This window comes from Zootoca vivipara, chromosome 5 (genome assembly GCF_965207765.1).
Source record: "Zootoca vivipara chromosome 5, rZooViv2.hap1.1, whole genome shotgun sequence".
Lineage (NCBI taxonomy): Eukaryota > Metazoa > Chordata > Lepidosauria > Squamata > Lacertidae > Zootoca > Zootoca vivipara.
Window position 1 is genome coordinate 73,336,293 of NC_142588.1, and position 12,358 is coordinate 73,348,650.

Here is a 12,358-nt window from a genome sequence, read left to right on the forward strand (position 1 = left end):
AGTTATTCATATTTTGCAGTTCTGTGCAAGCAGCAATATTAGCCTTGGAGGCATACCAGCAATTCAGCATCCTGAGAACCTCACGTTTCATTATTTACTTACATTAAATTAAAACAAGTTTCTAGCTCTTAATAAACCACATTCCCTTGGAGATGACGTGTTGGGGGCCTGCATAGCCATGGGCAGGGCCAGGGTTATACTGATCATAATTTACAGCAACAGTAGTAATAGACATAGTTCTTGCAGCAGCGTAGCATTGGTTGCTGGCGCCCAGGGCGGGCCAGCTGCTGATGGCACTGGAGCCCCCCCTCCAGAGTCAAGCAGGGCCATGCTGTGCTGCGTTGCCTTCCTGCACAGGGGGGAGCCTGGCTGGCTGACGCGGTCCTTAGCAAGTGATTCCCCGCAGTGCCTGCACTGGGGTAACCCCTTGTCTCCTTCCCTCCCTGTCTGCCCACTCACTGTGCACCTGAACTGCTCGGCCACCTTCACCAGGGCAGAGTGGGGGATCCCTGTGGAAGCCAGCTCCTGCATGGGGGCACCTGGTTGCACCCCCTCAGAATTTTGTGCCCAGGGTCACAGCCCCCCTGCCCCCCATGCTATCCCATTGTGTTCTTGCACTCTTTCCATCCTCCCCACTTCCGAAAGCTTTTTGGCAATGCCTGCTTTTTGCTGCTGTGCTTTGACTTCGTATGGATGTATTAATTTTCCTAGCTGTTCCATGATTTTCCGTTCTGATGTTAATGGCTAACTGTGATCTACCTTAAGTTTCAGAAAGGAGGGGTAGAAATATTTTACATAAACAAATGGAACCCTATGCAAATAGTATGGGCAGGAGGTGGGGCTCAATAGCAACTGATGCTCCTCGGTGACTACAGCAGTCTTATCATCTGGACCACCTGGGGTTGAATGCTGTACATGCCACATCTGGGCATAGAGAAGAGGAAGGATCAGGCAAGTTAGTGGCAAATCCAGAATATGGTCCATTGAAATAGACAACTCCTTGGCCCCAAATTCTTGGGACCTTGCTACTCATTGCTAGAAGATATTATTGAGGTCAAAAAGCTAAGCAAGAAGTAATTATAATAACAGGTCAAATGAATAAGCAGCTCTCTCTAGTTCATAGAGGGAGCCTTATACCACCTATAAAAAAGGGAAGAAGCTAAATATAACCTATTCAGCAATTGGCTAATTATTCCACAATTGCCCATCATAATACCAGCCTTTTAAGCAACTTTAAGTATGGACTAGCACCTATAAAACAATGATAGGATAATGATCGTGGGACTCACTTGCTGGCAGCTTGCAGTGGCTGGATGAATTTTGATCTCGAAAAAGTAATTGATGCAGCCTAGGTGTAAACAGAAACAGAAAACAGAAACCAATACTGTGCAGAGAAGCCAATAAATCTAACTCCCTATAAACCTGATGCGCTCACCTTTATTATTGATCGTTTTTCATCACTGGCCTGCCCAAGGGGACTTAAGGCGGCCTTTCCGCGTACACGTATTTGGTGTACGCATAATTGCAGTGAAACATATTTCCATGTAAACAAGCATAGGACCAGTTTGCAGATGTGTCTAGGAGGGTTTCTCCACCGCACCCCCACCAGGATCTGTTTCCTTAAAAGCTCCTAATGAAAATGTTAAAATGACTGGCTTGTACGGTGTCGTCAAATAGGAAATCCTGTTGCAGCTGCAGGCTAGCTACCTCAGTCAAGAGCTTAAATGCCATGATCATGGCCATGAAGGGCTCTGAAACAAGATTGCCTTTCCCATATAGATTCAAACAATCTCCATTATGGATCAATTAGATCACTGAGATATTGGAGGAAGCCTTCTTAGTTGTGCCATCAGACCAGCAAAAAGCTACCAGTTAAATGCGCGCTAATAACATTTTACACCTGTATCCATGAAACAAAGCCAGAGAGGGAGAGATTCATTTTTTGCACAACGTTTGTGGGGAAGTTACATGTCACATTAAACAGTTGTTATCTCACACTTTCCAGCTACAGTAATTGTCCCATCACTTTCCTCGATGGAAAAAGTCCCATTTTTGGAGGGAGGTGTATTTATTGTGCAAGTGCACCAAACCAACCTGAATTTGTCAGGTGACTGAATGCCACTCAAAAGTACTGACAGTCTGGAAGCACCTCTGATATACAGTGGTGCCTCGCTAGACGAATTTAATTCGTTCCACGGGTCTTTTCTTATAACGAAAAATCCATCTAGCGAATCCCATAGGAATGCATTGAATTTTTTTGAATTTTTTTTTTTGCCCATAGGAACGCATTAATTGAATTTCAATGCATTCCTATGGGAAACCACGATTCGCTAGACGAATTTTTCATAAAACAAATTTGTCTAGCGAGGCAACCTCCGCTAGAAAAAACCTTTCGTTAAGCGGAAATTTCGTTAAGCAGGGCATTCGTTAAGCGAGGCACCACTATAGTAGTGTAGCTCAGAGAGAGAGAGAGAGATTGAGATTCTTTCAGGCTAATGCAGCACTGTATTTTTTCCATTCACTTACACTGATTTTAATAAATCTGTTCTTTTAATTCAATATTTTTGCCTAGCCACGGTATCGGCAACCTAGCCATTTCCCCAGGCTCACAGCTGAAAAGGAAATGACAGCTTGGACAGCTATAAAGAAGCGGTCCGTTTACAAAGACTTTTTCCACTCTTGGATATTGCGAAGGCAAAAATGAAATAAATAAATGTACAAATAAGGTGCTTTTAAAAGGGGAAGTGGGTGTCACTACCTCGGTGTAAAATCATTTGAAAGGTTCCCTCCCAGATTCATCTTCCTCAAAATCAGCCCACAGTGTTGATTTTCAAAAATAAATAAAACTGGATTTTAACCCTACTGGTAAAGGTAAAGGTAAAGGGACCCCTGACCATTAGGTCCAGTCGTGACCGATTCTGGGGTTGCGCGCTCATCTCGCATTATTGGCCGAGGGAGCCAGCGTATAGCTTCCAGGTCATGTGGCCAGCATGACAAAGCCGCTTCTGGCAAACCAGAGCAGCACATGGAAACACCGTTTACCTTCCCGCTGTAGCGGTTCCTATTTATCTACTTGCATTTTGACGTGCTTTCGAACTGCTAGGTTGGCAGGAGCTGGGACCAAGCAATGGGAGCTCACCCCGTCACAGGGATTCGAACCGCCAACCTTCTGATCAGCAAGCCCTAGGCTCAGTGGTTTAACCACAGCGCCACCTGGGTCCCACCCAACCCTACTGGTGCTGTTCACCAAAGGCAGATAATTTCTGTGTCCATTAGTTTATTAAATTTATATCTCACCTTTCATGGAACTCTAGGGGGCATACATAAAATTCTCAGGCAATTTCCCATCTTGACACTGCTTAGTTTCAACAGAATTGTTGCACCATGTGCCTTCAGACATGGGAATACTTAATTATATTATTATTATGGTTTGGGGGAAGGTTCCTACTGTGGGTGGTTGCTGCTTGAGAATTTCAGGCCCCACACTCCTGTGGGTGCACAAAGCTGGTTAAGCTGTTCCGTTGTCGTCATCCACAAGGACAACAACCTGCTTATTGCAATAATAACTAGGTACACGCAGCACTATTAATAGAACACTCTTTATTAAGTAACAAATTGTACCAAAACATGCTACGGAAACAGAAAGGTTACATTAAGAAACATGGACAAATCAATGCAGAAAGGTTTTGTAGCAGATTCATTATTATTATTATTATTATTATTATTATTATTATTATTATTATTATTATTTGACTGATTGGATGTTCCTTAGATATTAAAACACATTAAATTCATTAAGTTAAAACAGAACAAAACAAGGAGGGCTGTGTAATAATCAACAATACCAAAATTGTATCAAAACGCAATAGAAGTGCACGAGCTGTTCGACAGTGTAATGGACTCCCTCGGGAGGTTGTGGGCTGCCCTTCATTGTAGAGGTTGGATGGCTATCTGTCATGGATGCTTTAGTTGTGGTTCCTGCATTGCAGGGGGTTGGACTAGATGACCCTGGGGGTACCTTCCAACTCTATGATTCTATGAAATACATATAAGCTGTAAACATGATTTTTAAATGTTTAAGAGGTCGGGGGAAGAAATTGCCAGTCAGTATTAATAATGTTGGTATCAATTGCCCTTCCTCCTATCTTTATTAAGAAGTTTACACATTTGCCACGAGGGCAAAACGTGGGACTGTTGTTAAAAACAACAACAATAACACTAAACTTTCTGCCCTAATTTTAGGCATCGTTTCTAGCTGCCAGAGCAAACCGTGCCAGAACAGGCACTTTCACAGCCTGCCTGCCCAAAGTGCTTTGTTCTGCAGGAAGGACAATCTTTTGGCCCTTCCTGGAGCTAGGGAGAAGGTGATGGGAGGGCTGGGTAGGGGGAGTCAGCAATTCACTGTGACCCATGCCAACCATCGGACTGCCTCTGTTTGCCTAATTGTAAGACCAGCCCTGGTTGCAGTGCTGTGCGACTGAGAGCCGGAATATAGACACCTGTAGGAGCCCCATCCATAGCACCTTGGCCTCTGGCCAATCAGCTCCCCTGGAAGGCTGCCTATAAGGGAATGCAGACCTTGGCTACATCCCCCACCCTTCATCCAACTTGATTGGCAGCTGAACCCTCTTCCACAGTCACAAGCAGAGATGCCTCTGACTGTCCCTGAGAGAACTACATGCAAAGCATTTGCTCTATCACCAAGCTATGGCTCAAGCAGATTTTGATCCATTTCCCCCTTGCCCGTATTATCATTGTTTATACCCTTTCAGATTTGAGTTTTGATTTGGACATTGATTTTTTTAAAAAACCCATTTAACACGCAGCCAATTCTTTCTTCCGTGCTAATATCCTAATGCACAGCCATCAGCTCGGGGATCAGACCCTGCCCAGAATACATTGCTAGAAGAAGGCAGGATTCTCCAGTGCCTCCACCAGTCTCCTTTGGTGATAATTTGGCCCCGTCCAAACATGCTCCTGCTGTGCCCAGTTACGGGTGCCATGACCATATGACCCTTGGCTACCAATGCTTCCGTGATGTGCCGAGGGATGCCATCTTCCAAGGACACGAGCCATGCATCCACTGTATAAAATAAATGCATTCAAGGATTTAACTGGACAAGCAATACTGCAAGGATGCTCATCGATTTCACAAATGCCATCCAACCCAAAAGACTTGGATTGAACAAAAGCATTAATTCATAGCTCTAAATGATAATCCCTTGAAAGGCAAGTAGAATATTCCAACCCATTTCCACAGGATGCAAAAAGAGAAATGTATCTATGTGCGAGAAAGGAAGGAAGGAAGGAAGGAAGGAAGGAAGGAAGGAAGGAAGGAAGGAAGGAAGGAAGGAAGGAAGGAAGGAAGGAAGACCTTAGTGTGACATTTGTTATTTGTTGCATCTCTGTCCATGTGTGTACCAAACTAGATGCAGAATAAGGCACTTCCCTGTGTTCCTGCATCTGATGAACTACACATTTTAGATTTCCCACAGCTATTAAAATAAGATGAGGTTGTACGATGTCTGTACGCTCATTATCTAAAAACATATCTTACCCTTTTTGTCATATTCAACACAAAAACGTGGCACATCCAAAGCCTCTTGTGGATTCATTCCAAATTCCAACATGTTGAGCAGTACCTACAAGGGGTACAGAATGGCGTAAGATGAACAAGGAAAGACAAGCTCCTTACATAAATTTGATACAACCTTAGGAAGTCATCAATTCACAGAGCAGCAGCAACCTGGGCAAAATAGGGTTTTTTGAATGTCTTCACATAAATGATGGAAATCACAACATGATTGACAAAGCAACTGAAAATGAGTAATATTTTATCTTCATTATGAAAAGCAAAGTCGGTTTCACCGTACTGAAGCAGCACTGTAAGCTGATCAGACGATACATGTACCCAATCATGGGGGAAGATGGCAACAGAGCACTTGCCCTCTTCAACAAGTCAGATGCCCATTCATTGGCATAACATTTCAGTAGGGCACAATTGCATGAAATCGAACATGAGGACACCCAGATCATGCAGCTGATTTCATCTAGGATGTCGACTGTGAAGTTCACTGGATTTTATGCCAGATATGCTGTATTCGGGTATTTGCAAATGAAACGCTTACAGAGAAGTAGTTGAATGATGCAGAGGCTCACCTGAACGTGCCCTTGTGGCTGCATGAATCCACCCATTACTCCAAAGGAGCACAGAAGCTCCCCTGAATCTGCATCAGTAGCCAGAGCAGGTATAATTGTGTGATATGGCCTCTTCCTAGGTGCCAAGCAGTTTGGGTGACCAGGCTGTAGTGAAAAATTGGCTCCTCGGTTCTAAAAAACAAGTCAATACAGTAAAAGGCAGAGGTTGGCAAAACTGCCCCGTGGGCATTAATAGGACAATTCCCTAACAATTTATGTAATTACCTAAGGCTATTAGTCATGCTGGCCACATGACCTGGAAGCTGTACGCCGGCTCCCTCGGCCAATAATGAGAGATGAGCGTGCAACCCCAGAGTCGGTCACGACTGGACCTAATGGTCAGGGGTCCCTTTATTAATAAAGGTAATAGCAAAACCAACCCACAGACACTGCTAAAATAGCAGCCAGTTACAAATTATGAAGACGCTGCTGCAAAATATACCAAATATACAGTTTTAAAATTAAGGTGAAAAATCGCCAAACTTTGAGCCACCTTCCTAGTGTAACCTAGGTAAATATACTACTGCACAGCAAATAAATGACTCCCTCCATTAATGTGGGGACAACCCTTCCCATATTCAACTTATAGTAAAGAACATTTTAAAGCCAACCAGGATATAAAATAGCAATATTATATACTGGATAGCACTGTGTGCCAATTAATATTAAAGCAATCTTCTCTCTCTCTCTCCCCTATGGATGGAGGAGAAATTCATTTCAGTATGCATCTTCTACCTACTTTGTACTTTCTGAAACAATGTGCAAACCGAAACACAGCTATTGTTTGATATTTGCACTCATCCCTGTTTTTCAATGCAGCTCTCCAATCAAACAATATTCAAAATGCATATACAGTATGAGGGGCAAATATGCATGAAAATAAGTATTAGTACAAAACGCATGATATTAGGGGAAATTGCTTGTAAACATGTGTACATTAGACAAAACAGCATATAAAAACGTGTTTACTATGAGAAATTCAAACCAAAATGCTTGTGAATTTTCATGCGGATCGTTAAAAATATATATATTTGCAGTTTGCTGCAAAATGTGGAGAACAGAATTTAAGAGTGGATGAAGCAAAAGTGACAGATCTTTCCATCCCAACTCTCCACACGTGCGTACATGCATGCACACATGCTTGAAAGTATTTTCTCACGTGTAATGTAAATCCACAGCCATCTGGTACCAGCCCTGTGCCAAATCCCATATAGTTGCTGTTAATGAAAGAGCAGGCATTGCCTTGAGTATCCACCACTGTGAAGTAAACAGTGTCACTTCCAACCGGGAAAGGATTTCCTTGATTATATTTGGCAGTTGCCCTGAAGGAAACAACAACAACTCAATAAGTTCACACAGGAAAAAAAAAGTCATAAACCCAAATATCTGATTTCATAGGGGGGTTTTCTGAGAAGACCCTCCCTGGAGCCCAAAGAGGATGTCAGTGGAGGAAGCCCCAAAGAGACTGGAGGCACACGGGGCTTTGTTTCAGTTGCTCAACCTCCCCACCTAACAGCTGACACGTGGGGCAGCGCAGCCGCAGCCAGCATTTCCTTGTGCTGCCTCCAGCTGACCCCAGAACTTCAGTTTGGGTTTGGATTGAAGACACAGCAGCAGGGGACATGTTTAGAGGGTGCTCCCCATTTCGCGTGATTTCACTTAATGCGCACGGGGGCCCAGAACGTTCACCTCTGCACAAGTGGGGAGTTTGCCTGTAAGCCGGGTTAAACAAGGCCTGCTTATTTATAAAGTGTACATTACACCCTGTTGTGCTCATGTTGTGTTTGTGGGCTTCACTTTTGAGCATCTGGTTGGCCTTTGTGAGAACAGAAGATGCTCCTTCTTACTTTCTTAATGAGCCCAGATGCAGTAACGCCTGCGGCCGTGCGAGTTTTATGTTAGTAGAATAGAGATTGTAGCTTCACCCACAAGCAGCCTTGCATCAAGTTCCCAGTGAAGTTCTCTGCTCCCTCTCCCTGGTAATGTTCAGCTGAAACAGCAAATAGCGTGTCACAGAAAGATAAGGCAAAAGTGACACAGGAAAGGAACAGTGCCTGTAAGTCTTTTTTATGGTCAGGTAATACCAGATCAAATAAGGGGTCACCGCATTATTTTATGAGGTGAAACCCAAACACAGCGCTGCCAACAAATTTGAACAAACATTTTTATCTAAAGTACACAATAGGAGGCTAACACACATGGGTACATTAAAAATGCACATACACATAATCAGGTATGCCCTACTGTAGGTACTTAGTCCCTTGGGTTTTCAAGGCCTGTTGTTTTCTAAGTATATGATTGAAAACATGGTGGGACTTAGCTATACAGCTGCACATAAAACGTTTTAAGCAATATACAATGTGACACTAGACGGCAATGGTGAACCGTATGGAAAATTCAATGTATTTTTTAAACCCCTTTTAAAAAAAAGCATTTTCTGAACGTTTTTTTATATGTGTGTAGATTCCACCTTGGTGTTGTGGGAATGAAGGCTCACCAATTTACAAGTTTGTTTATCTAACATTAATCTCAGGGTCGTGGGTTCGAGCCCTGCGTTGGGCAAAGGATACCATCCTAGCAACATTTTTTACATGGATTTCTCAATAGGCATTCCTCCCTGCAACGGCATACTCAAGTGGTGAGTGCCAATATTTATGTAACCAGGGTCACTGAGAAGCAAGAAGTAGGTTTTAGTATGCTTCATGGAACTCAAAGGTTTGAAGAAGAAAACGAAAAGAAATGACCTAGAAGAGGCATAAAACCCCAAATAGCCCAATGGAGATAGTGCATGTGCAATAGCCACAGAATGTTGAGTGTTGGTTGGAAAGGGGAAATGGTATTTAGAGTGGAATGCACCACTTGGGAGGTAATAAATAGCAGGCTTGAACCCCGATCAGAAGCAATTCTCCTCTCACACGTACATACACACTTCCACTTGTTTCCATACAAATAAACAAATGCCCGCAAGCATTCTGCAGTTTTTGTCAGGCTTTCCTATAATAATTTATCTTTCGCCTGAAGGCCTCACCCAAACTAGGTAATGCATCGCAATGACTTCATAGGCTGGGGTCCAAAGAACTGTGCAACTATTTCTGGATGCTTACAAAAGTTTGGGCTTGAGTTCCCCAGTCCACAAAGGCCGCTTTCAAACTGAACGGGTTTTCAAAAGCAAGCTTTTGATATTGTGTTGCAGCCTGCTATTCAAAGAAAATCGTCAAAAATCCCATTGGGCATGCCCAAATGCCTGAACTAACTCTTTGGATCCTGGCCACTGCAAATAAAAGAGGGCTTTAATCTGATGTGTAAACATCAAGAAGACAGCAGCTACTTTGAACGAAAGCCAAGGCCAAGGAAAACAACTGTTCCATATTTCAGGATCAGAACACTATAGAAGTATACAGGTTAGAGCTTCGGATTCCGACCGTGGAGACCGGTGTTAAAATCCCCGCTCAGTCATGAAGCTCACTGGATTCTTCTTCTTTGGCGATCACTCGTAGCTGAGTAAGATTGCCTTCCAAGAACACGGTTTTAACAATGGGTCTGTAAGTGACTGTGGAGGCCAATTCTGGATCCACACGTCCTTCCACAGTGGGGACATTGGTTTCCAGGCAGGAGTTGATCATGGTGTGGATTTGCCAAGCGTGCCTTCCTCTTAGCACGTTTCTGCCTTGCATCCTGAGATTGAGTTTCTTCAAAGCCCATGACACCTTTGGTAAAGGCTGTTCTCACTGGATAACACTGGGCCAGTCACCAACTCTCAGCTTAAGTTACCTCACTGAGTAGTTGTGAGGGTTGAGCCATTTAAGTCACCTTGAACGCCTTGGAGGGGAAGTAGAAGATCAATGCAATAAGAAATAAACACAAGCAGTCAAGAGATGACCCCCTTACCTCTGTAAATCTATCAGCTTCGAACGGTCTCTGGCATAAGGTTTGGAAAGGAGCTTTGCTGTGGGTACAGCTACTTTTTCTGGATCTGCACAGAACCGTAAAGTATCAGCAAAGCTGATTTTGACAGCTTCGATCAGGACGTGCAAATAGCGAGCAGTATTATGGCCCATTTCTAGAAAAGTAAACCAGCACACAAGCATCAGGTCAAAAGAATCACTTGCCCATGAAAACTATAATTGACTACATAAGTAATAACTGCACTGAATTCATTCACAGATTATGTTCTAGATATAGGGGCCGAAAAGAAATTGCAGTATGTGGAGTGCACCAAAGGGAGAAAAATCACTTCTTTTCTTCCTCTATTCTCTTCCTCCTTCACCATCCACATTTGGCTATGTACACATTATTGGTTTAAAATGCAGTGAGGCCATTTTCCCACCTGTGTTTCTAATCACCTTTGCACATTGTTGTGCATATCAGTTTGGCTGGATGTGTCTCCAAGTTGTCCACTGTTTGTTCACGTGGCTTTTGAAATCTAATAGAAGACATCAAAACGCAGTATTCCTCAAGAAACTGCAGGATTGATGTGGATTGTGGCAAATGTCATGTGCAGAGTAAATGTGAGTGTGTACACAATTGCTGCCTTGATCTCTCCCCCGGCCCCCACTCCTTTTCCTCCCCTAGCCAGTCTCCTTTCTGCACCCTGAACATGTTTCATCTCATGTGCTCCTGAGCAGTGCCACCTCCAAGGCCCCTGGGACTCTACCAGCAGCCAGCGCTTCAAGCTGGAGGGCATACACTGGAACAATTTTTAGGGCTATTGTGTGACAAGTTTGCAGAGTTTGGATTGCTCTGCTAAAAGTGTCTTGAGACAAAATGGTGATGCAGAGTGAACAGAAAACATTCACACTTCCTACCCTGTTATTTATTTTGGTACATACAAAAGGTAAAGTCACCTGCAATTTAAAAAACAACAATTAACAATTAGTGCAGTGACTAACAGTAGCTTTAGTTTCGAATGGAGGCTTTTCTTCTCCTAAAGCTGAAACAACTAGAATGTTTCTTCTCTATTCTCCCCCCCCCCAAAAAAAAGAAGTAACAGGACTTTTTTAGATGCTGGTCATACCTTTCAAGTTGAAATTTTCTAAAATGTTCAGGGCTAATAGCGCTGTTATTCCTTGTCCATTTGGAGGGATCTCCCATACATTTAGACCCTGGAGATGAAATAGTGGTCACTTCACACACTGAACACCAGCAAAGGAACAATAAAGAAAAGGGAAACTTTCCACGCAAGACACTGATGATTTTCAGTATAAAAGTCTTTCCTGCACTGCTGAATCAAGACCAAGACTGTGTACGCACAAAACATTTAAAGCACCGTACATTTAAAGTTTGTTAAGGTTGCTGGGAGTTGTAGCTATGTGAGGGGTCAGTGACTGTTCTCAGAATTCTTTGGGGGGGGGTGATTTAAATGTATGTAAATGTAGTAGCATATAGCAGAGGTGACTTCTGTAATTTGGCAAGCAACTTCACTTAAGTATGCAGTGGTTCAAACCTCGCTTCCCGAATGCCTCCGTTATCAGACGTTTCGGCTCCCGAACGCCAAAAACCCGGAAGTAAATGCTCCGGTTTTCAACCGGTTTTCGGAACCCGAACGTCTGACGTGGCTTCCGCTTGAGTTGCAAGAAGCTCTTGCAACCAATGAGAAGCCACACCTCAGTTGTCAAACATTTTGGAAGCCGAACGGCCTTCCAGAACGGATTATGTTCGACAACCAAGGTTTGACTGTATACTATTTTAAATAAGTTTGATTTGTTCCAATACCTTCACCACACAAATGCTTTCTTGTAACAACTGCCCTCATCTACATCCAATTCTTAAAGCTAAAAAAAAACAAAAAAACTCCAGACCATTTCATACACATAGTATATTTGCTGGTGGGGAACAATAAGAGGAAAGTCATAGTTCAGTGGTCAAGCTGCTGTTTTGCATAAAGAAGAGACCCAGGTTCAAATCCTGCCCCAGAACTGAAATCTACTGCTGCCAGTCAGGGTTGACAAAAGCAGATCAATGGCCTGACTCAGCATATGGCAGCTTCCTATTTTCCTAATATATCTTTCAAAAAACGTTTCAGAAATACTTAACTAGAGTGAAAGCAATGACACAGGTTTAGAAGGACTATGGGTCTGGGTGAAGATACACAAATAACCCATGTATATTTAACTTTTGCTTCTTTGTTTAAACACATTACTCATTGTTCTCTCTCTCTCTT

General features: G+C 43.1%; 1 protein-coding gene across 4 annotated transcripts in view; it reads right to left on the minus strand.

Annotated features, from left to right (window-relative positions):
* Nucleotides 1–1,156: 1,156 nt before the first annotated feature.
* LOC118093940 (uncharacterized) overlaps nucleotides 1,157–12,358 on the minus strand; it is a 30,402-nt gene continuing 19,200 nt past the window's right edge. For 3 of the 4 annotated variants that reach the window (XM_035133797.3, XM_088669108.1, XM_035133799.3), the window contains 6 exons: nucleotides 11,213–11,300; nucleotides 10,087–10,258; nucleotides 7,358–7,520; nucleotides 6,160–6,330; nucleotides 5,558–5,642; nucleotides 3,582–5,083 (listed from right to left, as the gene is read on the minus strand). In XM_035133797.3, coding sequence (XP_034989688.3) covers nucleotides 4,845–5,083; nucleotides 5,558–5,642; nucleotides 6,160–6,330; nucleotides 7,358–7,520; nucleotides 10,087–10,258; nucleotides 11,213–11,300 — 918 coding nt within the window. In that variant the 3' untranslated portion in view covers nucleotides 3,582–4,844. Of the gene's footprint in view, nucleotides 1,349–3,581; nucleotides 5,084–5,557; nucleotides 5,643–6,159; nucleotides 6,331–7,357; nucleotides 7,521–10,086; nucleotides 10,259–11,212; nucleotides 11,301–12,358 lie in introns of those variants that run through there. The other variant, XM_088669107.1, reaches the window with a different exon arrangement.